The sequence below is a fragment of the Sus scrofa genome, chromosome 6 (genome assembly GCF_000003025.6).
Source record: "Sus scrofa isolate TJ Tabasco breed Duroc chromosome 6, Sscrofa11.1, whole genome shotgun sequence".
Lineage (NCBI taxonomy): Eukaryota > Metazoa > Chordata > Mammalia > Artiodactyla > Suidae > Sus > Sus scrofa.
Window position 1 is genome coordinate 82,073,078 of NC_010448.4, and position 16,501 is coordinate 82,089,578.

A 16,501-nucleotide genomic window follows, 5' to 3' on the forward strand; every position below is an offset into this window, starting at 1 on the left:
CCCCAGTCTAAAGTACATAGTATTGGGAGTTCTCTTGTAGCACAGTAGGCTAAGGATCCAGCGGGTCTGGCATTGTCACTGCAATGGCTTGGGAGGCTACCATGGAGCAGATCTGAGCCCTGCTCCAGGAACTTCCATATGTCACATGTGTGGCCAAAAAAAAAAAAAAAAAAAGTACATGGTATTGCCCACTCCCCCACACCCCACCCTCGCATATTCTTTTTCTTGGGCTACCCCTCAAAGCACAGTGTGGAATTATTTCGTTTGTCGACTAGTTCTCATCTTGAGTTCCCCACTGGAATCTAAGGTATATCGCTGGTCTGGCTCAGAGCAGCCACAAGACTTACGCAGGGAAGCCCAGCAGCGCCGGAACGTGGGAATTCCAATCCCTCCCCAGCTTTAGACCTCAGGACCCAGCTGTGCTCACTGATGTGCAAATGGTCCCTTCAAGCTGGGTCACTTTGAGTGAGTCCCTTCCCCTCTCTGTGCCTCAGTTTCCTTTTCTGTAAATTGAGAATAAGATAATCCACTTCCTGGGCTCTTGCAAGTATTAAATAAGTGAACACATATTTAATACAGCACATAGACCATGAAAAGTGCTTCATCATTATTATTTTCAGGCTCGGATCAGCCCAGGAAAAGACTATCCAGAGCTACACTATTCCACACAGTAGCCACCGGCCACGTGTAACTACGGAGCACTGGAAATGTGGGGGTACATACTAAGACGTGCTGCGAGTATAAAATGTACATGGGATCTTAAAGACTTAGGATGAGGGAGAAAATGCAAAACATCTCATCGATAATTTTTATATTGATTAGATATTGAAATATCTTGAATATACTGGGTTAAACAGAATATATTATCCAAACTAATTTCACTTGTTCCTTCTTACTCTTAAATGTGGCTGCTGGGAAAACTTAAATGACCTATGTGGCTCCCATTATATTTCCTTTGGACAATGCTGGCCTAGCAGGCACTCATATACTTCGAGCATATTATAAATGATTGGATCCATCATAGAAGGTGGGCAAGATCTTTATAGTCAGGAAAATAAATATTATTTATAAATATTGTAAAAGAAAAAGGCAATTTAAAATGAAGTATTCTGGGGAGTTCCCACTGTGGCTCAGTGGGTTAAGAACCTGACTAGTATTCATGAGGATGCAGGTTGCATCCCTGGCCTTGCTCATTGGGTTAAGGATCCAGCATTGCCGTGAGCTGTGGTGTAGGTTACAGGCTCAGCTCGGATCCTGCGTAGCTGTGGCTGTGGTGTAGGCTGGCAGCTGCAGCTTGGATTTGACCCCTAGCCTGGCAACTACCATATGCTACAGGTGTGGCCGTAAAATAAGAAAATAAAATTAAATTAAATTAAGTATTCTAAGACCAAAATATTTTGAAAGGATGGCATAAAAATATTAATACCTTATGTCAATTTATGTCTCAGTTATTTCAGAGTGCTTTCACATTTGTAGTCTCATTTGCTTCATGTAATAAGCCTGTAGGGCAAGTATAATCAATTCCATCTTACAACTGAAACCCAAGAGATAGCGTGACTTCCTCAAAGACAGTTCTACTGATTTCCATGCACTGTGGCGTCCTTGTGCACCAGGTATTGTGCTACATGAGCACTCAGCAAAGACTACCTCATTTCGTATTTGCATTAATCCCATGCAGACATGTAGGCATAAAACCCCACTTTACAGATTAACCAACCAAGTCCTAAAAAGTGAAGAGACCTGCCCAAAGCCACACAGTTTGAAAATGGTAGAGTGGAGATTGAACCTGAGTTCATATCTTAACTATGAACCATACCTTCTGCCTCAGTGACTACAGAGTGATGGGAATTGGCAAAGAGCTGTTTAAAAAAAAAAAACAAAAAACAATTTTCTGGAGTTCCTGTTGTGGCGCAGTGGAAATGAATCCAACTAGGAACCATGAGGTTGCAGGTTCAATCCCTGGCCTCGCTCAGTGGGTTAAGGATCCGGCATTGCCGTGAGCTGTGGTGTAGGTCGCAGACTCCGCTTGGATCCTGAGTTGCTGTGACTGTGGCTGTGGTGTAGGCCGGCGGCTACAGCTCTGATTCGACCCCTAGCCTGGGAACCTCCATATGCCACGGGAACAGCCCTAGAAAAGGCAAAAAGTCAAAAAAAAAAAAAAAAGGAAAGAAATACCAATTGTCTGATATGTAAAGATAGAAGTTCACTTTCCCTATAAGAATCTAAAAAGGAAATGAATAGTGTCTGCAAACAAGGTGGCAAATAATATACTCATTGTTACAGATGAGAAAACTGTCGCCCCGAAAGGTTATGTGAGAGGAGTCATGACGATAAGTATTTTCCGGGGCGGTGGTCTTCCCGCTGCTCCATGCTCTCCCCCGTGTTGCCCACGGTTTTCCCTCTGGGTTCTGCAAGTTCCTATGAGAGTGTTGCACAGACTCGTGACACCATTGGATGGTCAACAAAGGCCAACCAACTACCAGGTGCACTAAACACCATTTCCCTAAGCTTCCCTCTTCCCTTCTTCCATTTCAGTAAACAATTCACTCAGTATATATTTAGAAAGCAGGTGCGGTGTTCTTACATTGTAATGGTTTGGTGCGGGAGTTTCAAGTTTGAGAACTTTCCTGAAGCTTGGCAGCTGGAACATGCTGGAACAGGAATTACTGAAGTCTTTCTTCGAAACAAAATGTGATGGGATTGTGTATGCATTAGCTGCAGGGTGTTTAGAAATGATGGTATCCAACCGGGCCCGCTGTGAGGAAAAGCCAAAGAATCCACATCACCACTTATCTTATGGCTCTGAAGGACAGATGTCAAAGAGATGGTGCCTGGCATTTACTCTTTTTTTTTTTTTTAATCTTTTTAGGGCTGCCTCTGCAGCACATGGAGGTTCCCAGGCTAGGGGTTGAATTGGAGCTATAGCCGCTGGCCTACGCCACAGCCACAGCAACACAGGACCCGAGCCATGTTTGCAGTCTACACCACAGCTCACAGCAACACCAGATCCTTAACACACAGAGCAAGGCCAGGGCTCGAACCTGCGTCCTCATGGATATTAGTCAGATTAATTTGTGCTGAGCCACAACGGAAACTCCTAAAAGCACTTTATGAAAGGTGAAACTCTGGCAGGGAACAATGACAAAATTACCTTGGGCTTTGAGGATTTATTTGCTCTTGGAAAATGCAAGTTCAGGCCTGTGTTTACTTCTGTAAACTAACTCAAATTATTCATCTTATGTTTGGGATTTGGCAAAAGTAATTTTTGCCATAAATGCATTTTCACCCAATCCTGATGCAGGCCGCTTGACTCATCAGCTGCTGGGTGATTTGTACAATGGGAGGCTGTAGTCTTTTTTCTTCCTACCTTGGCTTTCCTTTGAGTCAAACCTCACTTCTCGTTTCTGAGGTTAAATAATCAGAACTTCCTAAATAACCGATTTGTTTCTAAGGCCTCCAAGGTCCAAGGTCCCATGAGGAACCACGCCTGTCCACCCACGCCTCCTCTCCCCCCACGTAATCACTGATTTCATAAAACCCTACGATATTTTTGGTGTTTCAACAGAACAAATCCTACCCCTTCCAGGAAGCTATGATAAACTATTTTCGGTTAAAAAAAAAAAAAGAATCAATGTTTGCCAAATGAAAAGGGACAAAAGCCATAAAAACTGGGCGATAACATCACCTTTCCCTGGGGTAGTATGGCAAGTATTGAAGCCTGATAAAACAAAAAATTTGTTTTGTTATTTCATGGTTAAAAGCTTGAGAACGTTGCCCGGGTCACCTCTGCTGGATAGGGGTCAGCGACTCCCCAAGCACAGAAGGTGGGGGAGGCTGTGTGAAGGCCTCAGGGCCCCACCTGACCTCACGCTGTACTTGGTGGCGGTAACTCTCTCCACCTGGTTCAGGCGCCACTGATTACTGGGCGGATGCGCCATCAGAAGCAGGAGCGTTCTTGTCCAGTCTTAGTTGTGCCGAGTCTAACCTGGGTTCGAGTCCCAGATCTGCCTCCTCCCACGTGGAAGGATGCATGGATGTTCTCAGAAGTAAGGTCACCCCAGCCTGGGAGTCACTTTGCCTTTGCGCTTGGGGCAATAGTTAGCTGCATACTTTTCGGGGGCTTTGCACTGAATCCCCATGACAACCCTGTGTAGACGCTGTTATGATTTTACCCCCACTTTGCAGATGAGGAAACTGAACCTCCTCAGCTAGTGAAGTGGTGGAACCAACATCCTCACCCAGACGGTCTGTCTCCACGAGGTGAGCAGCTGATAAATGCCTGTGGGAGGTTTTAATTCAGGAAGAATCACCACTCAAAATCTCCTGTGCCCAGGGGTGGAGGCGCACCCTCTGCTCTTTCCTCTTAACTCCCACAGAAGAAGCGTGTTGAGATCAGACCTTCCTTGGTGCTACCTTTTGCAGTGTGTCTGTCTTGGGTCACCCAGCGGTATAGACAAGTATGTTTTTCTTTTGTTCTTTTTTGTCTTTTTAGGACTGCACCTGCAGCATATGAAAGTTCCCTGGCTAGGAGATGAATTGGAGCTGCAGTGGCCGGCCTACACCACAGCCACAGCAACAAGGGATCTGAGCCACATCTGCGAACTAAGCTGCAGCTTGGGGCAACGCCGGATCCTTAACCCACTGGGCGAGGCCAGGGATCGAACCTGCACCTTATGGATACTAGGCCGGTTTGTTACTGTGGAGCCACAACAGGAACTCCAGCAAGTGTGTTTTCTTAAAGCACTCTTTCCCAAAGTGTGTTCCTTGGCATCCCAGCTCTATAAGATAAGATCCTATTGGTCATAGCAGCAGTAAGGAGAGAGCTCCAGGGTCAAATAAATTTGAGAAGTCTCACGACATGATCCCATTTCAGAGATTCCTAGCACTCATGGGGGTAGTAAATGCTCTGAGAAGAGCCACAGTAAAGAGACCTAACTTGGTTTAAACAGCCCTTTTCAACCTTCCTCCATCATAGGATCTTTTTGGCTTAGAATATCTACCAACATACCCTTTGGGAACGGTTGTTCCGAAAGATGCCTGTTCGAAGCAAAGTTTCATAAAATGTCATAATGGAGTTAGCGCCCGAGCACAGCTCAAGTGACACTTGCTCCCCAACCCTCCCTTGATTTTCTTTTCATTGTCAGGCCTACGGTCCCCAATCTGGCCTCATGCTGGCACTTATGAGCCCCCCTCCAGCACATACCAGTTCTTCCAAAGTCACTGCTGCCCCTGGGCAAATACAGAAAGGCTGTGGAAGTCTCCCCAGCCTGCCTCGTTTGACTTCCTAGTCGGCCCTGTGAATAATTCTGGAGCAAAGCTTTGGAATACAGTAGATTATGTGGACTTTGATGACAGGTCCTCTCAAAAGATTGAGTGCAATTGTTCCAAGAGTCATCAGGAAGTTTCTAAAACGTATTGACCCACAGAGGGTTTTGGTCGGCCTCACCCCAGCATCACACTCCTTCTACCATACCAGTGTCAATAAGGCAGACCTTTCTCTGACAAGGACTGCGTTTTTTTGTTTTTTTTTTTTTTTTCCTGGCCATGGACATTCTCAGGCCAGGGATCAAGCCCGTGCCACAGAAGTGATAAGACCGAATCCTTAACCACTAGGCCGCCAGGGAACTCCACGAGCAGGACCGCTTCTATTTCTTTTTTCTTTCTTTTTCTTTCTTTTCATTTGTTTGCTTTTTATGGAGGCACATAGAAGTTCCCAGGCGAGGGATGGAATCGGAGCTGCATCTTCAGGCCTGACCACAGCATAGCAACATGGGATCTGAGCCACATCTGCAACCTACAGTGCAGCTTGCGGCAATGCCAGATCCTTAACCCACTGAGCGAGGGCAGGGATCAAAACTGCATCCTCATGGACACTATGTCGGGTTCTTAACCCACTGAGCCACGATGGGAACTTTTTTTTTTTTTTTTTTTTTTTTAGGAGGACTACTTTTAATCCCTTCAGAGTCTTGGAATCTGGAACCAGGAGGCACTGAACATGACAGTCACCAAAAGAAGGGGCGGAGGAATGAAATTTGTGTCCAGTTCGGAAAGGAACTAGGCAAGATGCGGGGAGGTCCTGACAGAGCTCCTCCAACCACTTAAGGGCCCTGCCCAAGGATGCAGGCACTTGTGTGTTTATCCATGTAAATACAAACCCTCATATCCATCACAGCCAGGAGAGGAAGCCTGAACAGCTCTGCATCTGACTTCTCTGGGGTTGGGTCTGAGTTTTTTAAAGACCTGAAAGGTCTGATGAGATCCTGTCCTGTGCAGATCTTCCCTGGGGCCCCTTCTCCTCCAGACGGCCGGGCTGCGTCATCTGGAAAGTTACTGCCCGTAAAGCCCAGCAGGGAAATTGATGGTGTGCTCTGATTCAGTGCCTTCTTTGGCACCAGGCAGGAATGGGCTGTGCCACCATTTGGCAAAGACATTCTCAGGGAGAAAACTCGAGGTGTTGCAGGAAGTATTGTTTGTGACTCAGGCGGTAACAATCACAACATCTAACGTGTTTACGATGCTCCGCAGTTTCAAAGAGAATTTCACTCCCTGCAACGTTAACTTGCCCAGCGCCTCCGGGGCGTCTCTGCTCTATGAGGCAATTGGGACACTGAGGGTGACGTGCTTGAGGTCACATCAAGAACCCACAGCTGAGTCGGGATTAGGTTTAAGTCTTGTCTCCAGCACCAGGCCATCGTGAGACGGCACATCTTTTGCCCGGTTGCTCTGGAGTCTCTTTGCTTGCAGGGTTTGGGGCAGAAGAAAGAGGCAGAGGCTTGGCTGTTCTGTGAACTCACTGGGGGCATGTGCAGCCTCAACGTCTTTGCTAAAGAAGAGTTAACTCCAGAGTTAGTTTGCTCCCTGGGTCCTCAATTCTGCCAAGCTTGAATTCCAATAAGTGGCTGCATTCAGTGTGTCTTAAATGGTCTCTTTGTGTTGTGTGGTTTTTTGTTTTTTTTTTTTTAAATCAATTCCAATGTCAGGTATCATAATACATTTTTTGCAAGAGATTATTATAACTTTTAAAGGGACAGACGGCATAGGTGTCTTGTTGATGCTGGAGTGTGGGTTTGCTTTCTTTTTCACTTTCCTACCTCAGCTACTCTCACTACCTGCTTTGACCCTTTCTCCTTGTCATATCTATTTTTCTTGCCAACTGAGAAATGTTCAAATAAAGAGTATCCTTGCCCAGTTCCCGTCATGGCTCAGCTGAAACGAATCTGACTAGAATCCATGAGGACACAGGTGCAAGCCCTGGCCTCGCTCAGTGGGTTAAGGATCCAGTGTTGCCATGAGCTGTGGTGTGAACTGTAGTGTAGGTTGCAGACAAGGCTCGGATCTGGCATTGCTGTGGCTGGGGTGTAGGCTGGTGGCTACGGCTCTAATTTGACCCCTAGCCTGGGAAGTTCCATGTGCCACGGGTGTGGCCTTAAAAAGATCAATCAATCAATCAATCAGACTATCCTTGCCCAGATCTGGTCAGAGACATCAGCACTTTGTTTAGCTATTTGGTGGTTTGAGCCTTCCACAAAGATAAAGTCCCCCATCTTACGAAGAAGAGAAATGAAGAAGAGAGGAATGTCACCAAATTCCCAGCCTGCCGCCTGCATTCTTTCTGGTCGCATCCGATTTCTGAATAATATGAATAACCCACATAGACTAAGCCTTGTAAAAAATCCTATTAGGGCAAGATGTATAATAATAACTTTTTGCTGGTTTGCCTGAAACACTCAGGAAGATATTTGCTGGTCTGCTCCCTAAAGACAAAATTGGATTTTGAATGTTCTTCTAGCTTCGCTCCCCACTCTGGTAATGTGTAGCAGTGGAAAAAAATTACTGAAAGGCATGGGCTCCAGTTTCCCTGCATGAACGCTAAGGAGGTGGTTACTCTCCTAAATAGAACCACAGGCCTTTGGAGAGAAGGGGCCGGAGGGCCAATACCTGCTTGTGCAACGAAGGAAGGAAAGCATCCCGCAGATAATGCCCTCGCTCCGAGAAGGGGTTCTCACCATAGAGGGAAAGGTGCCCGTCCCTTTCTTAGACAAGGACACACTGTCGAACACAGGGGACTGGTGAATGACGTCGTAGAACCCAGGGCCAGGGATGTCGTCCTGAAAGGGAAGAGAACGCAGTGTCATCAGGATACTTTCAATTCCACGGGGCTTTTCTGCCAGCTTTACATCCATTGACACTAAGCCTTGGTGTAACCCTCCGGGACAGGCGTGGATGCCACTACACGGATGACAGCCCGGCCCCACCATTCCCAGACCTGCCTAGTCACCACCTCACTGAACCAGCTGGAATTCCAACCCGGCCCTGGGACCCCCGAGACCCCTTGCTCTTTCCTCGATGCCCAACTGCATTCCGGAAGAGCGCTCGGTTCGGCGTCCCATCAGAGGAGGGAGCGGGGAATGGGACCTGTGCGAGGTGGATGTGCAGGTCAGCGTGTGTGGACTGGGTGTGCCGAGCCCACGGCCAGGGGAGGGTGACCGATTTCACGTTCACCACACCCCACCTGACTCAGCTTCCTCCTCAGCCTTTCAGAAGAGAAATCAGGGAGTGTTTCTGTTTATGAAGCAAAATGAAACAAAAACAGCCTTCATCCCAAACAAGACCATTTCTTACTCCGCAGACAGAAAGAGGCGGGCTCGTGGGGCTCAAGGGCTAAGGGAGGCTGGTCGGTTAGAGAGGCACAGACAGAAGCGCCATGTCTAAGGTCGTTTCTGCTGTCACAGTCCATTGGGTTGGCCTCTCACTTCCCAGACGCGTTACCAGGGGGACGTGAATGTTGACAGAAGTTGGCCAGGCAAATAGCATGAAATGAGAAGGATGTTCTAGTATCTGGAGAGTTTCCTGGGTGCCAGGAGCTTTTCAAAGATTGTCTCAGTTAGTCCCCCAGTGAGGAAGGGATGCTCCCATTTTACAGATGGGGACGTTGAGGCACTGCGATGAATTCGCCCAGGGTCCCACTGCAGTCCCATGTAATGCTGTACACAAGCCTCTGGGGGTATTTTCAGGTCCATTTTAAGGAAAGTGAGACCCAGAGATGTGGGGACCATAGCTAGTGCATGGTGCAGTGCAGATTTAAACCCAGGCAGCCTGACTCCAGAGCTCGCTGCCGCCAACGTCTGCCACCAAGGCCCCTCCTGTCTCCGCCGTCCCTACTGCCTTCCTCAGAGCAGAAGGAGAGCTTATGGTACCATCAGGGTCTCCAAGGACACTCCGGTCTGGCCCTAGCTGTGTGTGACTATGGTTTAACAGAAGGCATGTGCTCATCAGGGCTGTTAAGAGGTCCTTCTGGGCTGAATGCTAAATTCAGTGAATCCTTTGCTTTGCTCTGCAGCAGGTGGGGACCTGGGAGCCAAGAGCCGATTCCTGCCTTGACGGTGACTATGATCCCTGGTGGATGGGGCGGGGGGCGGGGGGCGGGGGGAGGTGGCAGAGCAGACTTCCAGGGAGGGTGTAGCAGGTGCGGGAGACACAGCACAGCCAGAAAAGCCTGGACCTGTGGGTGCTGATTGGAGGGGCCGAAGGAAGAGGAGTGTGAAAAAGGTTCCAGGGGTTCTGTCTGTAGGGCCGGTGTGTTTGCTGATGGTTACTGTTGCCAGGCACTGTTCTGAGTCCTTGACACTCACTAACAAAGCTAATCCCCACTGTAAAGATAAGGAGAAGACAGGGCCTAAAAGGATAAGGACCAGGGTCATGCAGCCAGTATTGTTATATATTGTTATATTGATATAGTGTACTATCAGGGCCAGAATTTGAACCCAGGCAGTCTGAGGACAGAGGCTACTCTCGACCACGAACCCAAATAACTCTCCGATGAGTGTAGGATGAAAGGAAAGACAATCCTGCTAAGTTTTGAATCAGGAATTCTCACATCAAATGAACCTATCTACAAAACAGACTCACAGACATAGAGAACAGACTTGTGGTTGCCAAGGGGGTGGGGGAGTGGGATGGACAGGGAGTTTGGGGTTAGTAGACGCAAACTATTACACTTAGAGTGGATAAGCAATGAGGTCCTGCTGTTTAGCCTAGGGAACGACATCCAATCTCTTGGGATAGACCGTGTTGGAAGATAAAATTAAGAAAAGGACTGTATATATATATATATATATATATATGCCTGAGTCACTTTGCTGACAGTGGAAATTGGCACAACATTGTAAATCAACTGTAATTAAAAAATAAATAAATGTACACAAATAGGAACTCTGCTGCTGACTAAGTAACCTTGAACAAGTCGCCTCTCTAGACCTCTTTCCTCATGTGTAAATCAAAGATGTAGCACTAAATGCCTTTGAGCTTCCGGAGTCCCTAAAGCAAGAGAAAGCTGAACAGAAAATGTATCTGTGATTTTTTCCGGGTTTACAGCGTAAACAGGCTAGTGCATCTCTGACCCCTAGTGTGCTGCCACACTCCCAACACCAGCATCAGCTCACCAGAATTTTCTGGGCACTTACACATGTCTGAGGAGCCTAGGCTTGCCAGATAAAACACAAGACCTGAGAGGCTTCCCATCCCGCCCTGTCCAGTTAAATCTGAATTTCAGAGAAACAACAGAAAGCTATTTTAGTGTACGTTATACTAAAATAGTTTGTTATTTCTCTGAAATTCTGAATTAACTAGGAATCCTGCCTTTTCATTTGCTAAATCTGGCAACCCTACTGGACCTTAATCACATTTTAATTCTGCCGCATTGCAAACTGGTTTGCGTCAGGACACACAGGAAGAGAACTGTCACCTCTTAGCCTGGAGGGAAGGCGTGCTGCCTGTTTACTCTTAGTACATGTCCAAGAAGGGCCTTCGGGGCAGCGGAGAGCTGGGGGCTGGCCAGTAGGAGCACAGGAGGGTGGCTGTTAAGTATTCAGAAATGCTGCTGGCAGAGGCTTGAAACGGACCAGAACGAGGATCCTCACACCACAGAGACTGGCAAGTGCTAGAAACCAGGACCTTTCTTGGCGGGGGGAAGAGCGATTTTACCAGCACACCACCACCTACGCTGGACATCATGTGGGTTTCTAAGCCACCGGGAAAGGTCCAGCCGCAGTGAATTCAAGCTTTCTCCTGCAAACCCTAGAGGTGGCGGATGGCTCCAGGGAGCGCAATAAAAACCCAAACTTTCAGCTCTGGGATAATGGTCCAGGTGACTGATACTATGCGACGTTGATGAGTTCAGGCCTCTCCACATATCCCAGGGCAAGAATCCAAGTTGGAATTGGGGTGATCTCAGCCACCCTTTGGCTCCTGAGCTGAGATCACCTCAGGAGGCAAAAAAAAAATAAACAAACGAAACTAAGTGGGTGCGGGGAGGGAGTTCGGCTGTTGAGTGTCTATGGAGAGCTCTGGGCCGGGGCACCTGTTGTCCCCTGTGCCTGCCCCACAGCGTGCAGATTAAATGAATCAATGTCCCACCGGCGTCATTATCACCAGTCTTTGAGTTGCCACCACAGTATCTGTGAAGCCAGGACTTTCCCCGGGAGGTTAAGACCTACAGGAGGGACTGAGCAAGAGATGACTGGCTGGTGTGCTCCCTGCCCCACACCCGACACACATCTGGGCAGCATTTGGTTGAAAGGCATTTTGAGAGCACTTTCGGGGGATTAAAGTCCCAGATGGGCAGCCTCTGCAGGTGCCAAGGGTAGACACAGACCAACATCTACTTGACCTTGGAATAAGTTTCAAGAGGTAAAGAGGAGGAGGGGGAATCGGGAGTAGGGCGTTTACCTCCTCACCCAGACAGCTCATTGGTTATGGGAGCCAGTCTAGCCTTGCCCAGCAAGGGTCTCCCAGTCCTGATTTCAGAGACTGCCCAACGAATAGATTCAGGTTTGTCCAACCATTTCCAGGTTGGAAAATATGCTCTCTGCTGGATCACTGCCTAAAGCCCACTCTGGAGCTGCCTTTGGAACTTTCAGAGCTGTTCCACCCTGCTTTGGTCTATTTTAGGGGGTGACTAGCCAGAGTTCTCAGGAATGCCAAGGAGAACAAAACCTAGGAGTCTGCTGAAGGCCTAGAGGTATATAACAGAAAAAGCACAGCTTTGGGGTGGAAACAGAGCCCTGTCCTGTGGTTACCCCCCTGGCAAACCCACCTGGGAGCTCGGGATTCCTAAGAGAACAATTCCCTTTCACAAATGCCTCTGGTCTTAGGGTCTCGGGACAAGGCATTCGTCTACCCTATTGACTTCACCAAAGGCCAGAAAGCCTTTTCTCAGGCTGCTGTGGCCAAAGTGGCGAGTCCCCTCACTGGGCCTCAGTCCCCGCCTCTGTGAACCTGCAAAGCGGGGGTGTCAAGATCCACGGTTTTCAACTGCACTCCGGGCCTCCACAACAAATGCGGGGAAAGGAGCCAAGCTGACAGTGGCTTCAAGTAGCAATTTCCCTTTACCTGCACCACTGACGAGCCTCAGCATGAGAGGCTGTCACAGACGGGCCCATCTGCTAAGCTCAGGGTCCCTGAAGCCCTTTGGTTCAAACCGTCTCCCACTCTGAGATGTGCCCCCTGTAAGATGCTCTTCCTCCTTCCTGCTTTCTCCCCCTCCGCAATGCCCCCCCTCAAGTCCGCACGCTCGTGTCTGGCATCAAAGTTTCCACGCCTCTGATCACAGGGAGCACACGTCAACCAAGGAAATGACACTTTCTTATGCAGAGTCAGAGAAGATGTCAGAAATGGAAGTTCCCCGGGAGCCTGGAGGGAAACTAGGATGCCGTCTTGAGCAGATTGGTTCTTAGAGGCCCAGGGGAAGAGCAGGTGTGGGGGAAGCCCGGCGACACTGACCATCTGGGCAGTGAAAACGGGGACCAGGTCTTTGCCCATCACTGGCCTGGCTGGGTGGGAGAATCAGTCAGGCAAGAGAAACCAAACCCGCATTTTCAAAGCATCAGTTTACATCAGTAGAGCCTCTGAGCGCCAGGCCCTTCTCTGCAGAGCCCTCTTCTTTCTTAAATCTGGTATCAGCCCATCAGCAGCCCCTTGAAATCCCCTGAGTGGAGTTTGGGCAAAGGCTCAATTCAACAGACACGCACTGAAACCTGCAGTGGGACAGGGCCTGTGCGGACGCGCACGGACACAGGCACAACCTAGAGGAAGCTGGAACATTCTGGGAGGGAGATGGAGAAGACACAGCAAAACAATGCAAGGTGTTCCCGTGACGCAGTGAGAAAGGCATGGACTAGAGCTGGGGTCATTTATTCGATCCACTTTTGAAGGATTTGGGGTCTGGAAAGGACAATGACCACCACCCCAGGAGTTCCAGGCTGGGGGAGACAAGACGCAGTGCCCGTTACCGCCCCGCCAAGAGCAGGTGGTGGGGCGTTCGGGGGGAGGACGTGATGCTTCCACCCAGGGAGACTCGGGAAACGGGCTGGGAACCAGGAGCCACTGTCTGGTCGTCCTCACTCTGCCTGACCCCGGCTGTGCAAGTTACCTAGGCCCTTTTGGGTCTCAGGGTCATTATTTGAAAAGTGGGGCTAATGATGAGCCTTAGCTCACAGGGTGATTATGGGGATTAAACGAGTAAATAAATGCACCATTTTCCAGGGGTGGGGGGTGAGGGGCGCTGGCATGCTGTCTGTGCCTGCCACATGTTTGCTATTTCCACCAGCATGTCCTGCAGACGCCCTGGGGAGGGGGCGCAGGTGACTGATACAGAGAGGTCAGGCTTCCAAGCAGGAAGAGCCTGCTGTGGTTCAGACCTGCACCTGGGAACTTATCCCCTGAACACGGTGGTCTCTGCACACGGATCATTTTTCATTTAAAAATTTCCGATGTGTAAAATATCCCTAATCTGGTACCTTATCAAGGTAAGAAGTGAAGAGTATTCACTTTGTACAGTTTCACCACAAATTAAACACTGGGTTGCTTAGCAGTGGGGTGGGTGGCTTTACTGTTAGACTACGTATGAAACTAACATGTATTTTACAGATTTGCACCTAAAGGATAGGGTGTCCTACCAGTATTCATTCATTTGCACCTAGAATGGATCAGTCAGGTTGAGGATCATGGTGGGTTTTTTTTTGGCTGCACCTGAGACTTGTAAAAGTTCCTGGGTCAGGGATTGAACCCACACCACAGCTGTAAGCAGAGCCTCAGCAGTGACATACACAAGATCCTTACCTGCTGAGCCACAAGGGAACTCCTAACATCCTTATTTTGAAGATGAGGAAGCAGAGATCCAAAGTCTTTAAGTGGGTTGCTCTCCGTGTCACACAGCTTGGGCAAGAGTAACCCCAATCCAGGGTGACACCGGGACAGAATGGGGGAGGTGGGGGACAAAAGTGTCCCTGGGGTTGATGGGTTATGCTCTGTCCCCGATTAGGTATGTCTCTTCATGTACCCAGAGTCAGCGGCGCATCTGTAAATAATTGTAAAATGTTCAGGGGAGCAGACGTTTCTAGAAGCCAAAACTGCCAGTGCAGACACTGAGCTCAGTGAAGGATTCCTGGGACCCAGCAGTCAGATGCTCAGGGGGAACGTGAGCTGGGCCACGAGGCCCTGAGGTTTCTCCACGAAGTCAGACTGATAAAGTAAGTGCGCTTTTCAGGGCTGCTGGTTCTGTGTTAGGATGCACTAAGTGGGTCAGAGCACGCACGTGAGGACACCACCAAGTTATGAGATCAGGCATAGGGTGTGTGCAGCTAATGTTATAAGAAGGGTGGGGAGACATCCGAGCTTTAAAATCTGCTTTTAATTTGTATTGCCTCACTAAATTATTGGGCGACGTGAAACAGGAGTCTTAACTTCTCAATGCCCATCTCCCTCAGGAAAAATGAGAATAATGAGCATAGAATAAGGCATTTTTCCCCCTGTTTTTATAGCTTGAAAAACCTAAAAAATTGTAATAAGTTAAACTACATTTCAGAGGAGGAAACTGAAACCCAGAAAAATCAGGTGACTCGTCTAAAGGCACATGGCTGGTAAGAGAGAGGGACATGGATGGGGGACCTGGTGTGTGGATCCCACGCCCTTTCCACAAAACCCCATCCTTTAAAAAAAAAAAAATTGTGGCTGCATCCACAGGATATGGAAGTTTCTGGGCCAGGGATTGAATCTGAGCCATAGCTGTGACCTATGCTGCAACCGTGGCAATATCGGATCTTTTAACCCATTGCACCAGGCTGGGGATTGAATCCACACCTCCACAGAGACCCCAGCCACTGCGCTCAGATTCTTTTGCTTGTTTGTTTGTTTTTCTTTTTTTAGGGCCACACTCGTGGCATATGGAAATTCCCAGGCTAGGGGTTGAATTGGAGCTGCAGTTGCCAGACCTATGCTGTAGTTTGCAGCAATGCCGGATCCTTTAACCTACTAAGCAAGGCCAGGGATGGAACCAACATCCTCATGGATGCTAGTCAGGTTCTTAACCTGCTGAACCACAACAGGAACTCATGCAGTCAGGTTCTTAACCCAGTGTGCCATGGTGGGAACTCCAAAATTTCATACTTATTTACAAAAGCTTTCAAATACTCAGATAAACGTTTTTACGTTGTCAAGTCAATGCGATCACGTTTGAAAAGCATGAATCACGTGAGGACACCACCAAGTTATGAGATCAGGCACAGATAGCGTCAGTGAGAATATGGGGGTTTGATTCCTGGCCTCGCTCAGTGGGTTAAGGCTCTGGCATTGCCACAAGCTGCAGTGTAGATCACAGATGTGGATCCCATCTGGTATTGCTGTGGCTGTGGGGCAGGCTGGCAGCTGGGGTTCTGATTTGACCCCTAGCCTGGGAACTTCCATATGCTGCAGCTGCGGCCATAAAAAAGAAGAGAGAAGGAAAGAAAAGAAAAGTAGGAATCAAATTTCTGAGCTCTTTCTCTTCTATCTGATGCTGCCTGTAGCTTTGGCTGGTTGTCACCTTGTTTTCTCCAGCAGAAAGATTTTTGAAAAGTAATAGTCTAAAATGCAAACTCTAAAAGCCATACCATTCTGTTTCTGGGCTTGAGTCTTCAGGATGCAATCACATGGAGTGGGGCCTACCCTCACCACCTGACATTGTCCCCTGTCTTGAGCTTGGTCTGTGTGGCTGAGGCCTTTTCAGAAACACACTGGCTGATTTTCGCAGGACTTGATGGCTTTTCAGGCCATAGGGGAGGCGTGGTGCCGTGTGTGGAAAGAGAATGAGGCTTTGGAGTGAGTTCGGCCTGCGTTTGAGGGCTAATTCTTTCAACACTGATTTAGCAAATACCCATGTCAGGCCTCTTCTATGTCAAACCCTGCATGTGTGACCTTGGGTGGGTTATTTAACTTCCCCTAAGCCTCTCTTTCCTCTTGTGTTAAATTAAGGTACTAAACTCTTCCTTCTAGTATTGTTCTGAGATTAGAAATATGGTCTAAAACTGATTTCACACATAGGGATTGGTAAATGGTGGCTGCCATGATTTTTATTGGAAGCAGGGCTGCAAATATTCCAGAGATGAACAATATGTTACTGTTAAATTGACCAGTGGAAAACTAGACAGAGAGAGACCAACAGACAGTTAAAACATAGAAAAACCAA

At 48.2% G+C, this 16,501-nt stretch overlaps 1 protein-coding gene across 8 annotated transcripts in view; it reads right to left on the reverse strand.

Annotated features, from left to right (window-relative positions):
* Nucleotides 1-16,501, reverse strand: part of STPG1 (sperm tail PG-rich repeat containing 1) — a 58,787-nt gene that overhangs the window by 20,396 nt on the left and 21,890 nt on the right. For 6 of the 8 annotated variants that reach the window (XM_021095547.1, XM_021095544.1, XM_021095549.1 and 3 more), the window contains 2 exons: nucleotides 8,007-8,108; nucleotides 2,585-2,755 (listed from right to left, as the gene is read on the reverse strand). In XM_021095547.1, the coding sequence (XP_020951206.1) occupies nucleotides 2,585-2,755; nucleotides 8,007-8,108 (273 nt within the window). The remainder of the gene's footprint in view (nucleotides 1-2,584; nucleotides 2,756-8,006; nucleotides 8,109-16,501) is intronic. The other 2 variants (XM_021095550.1, XM_021095551.1) reach the window with 1 other exon arrangement.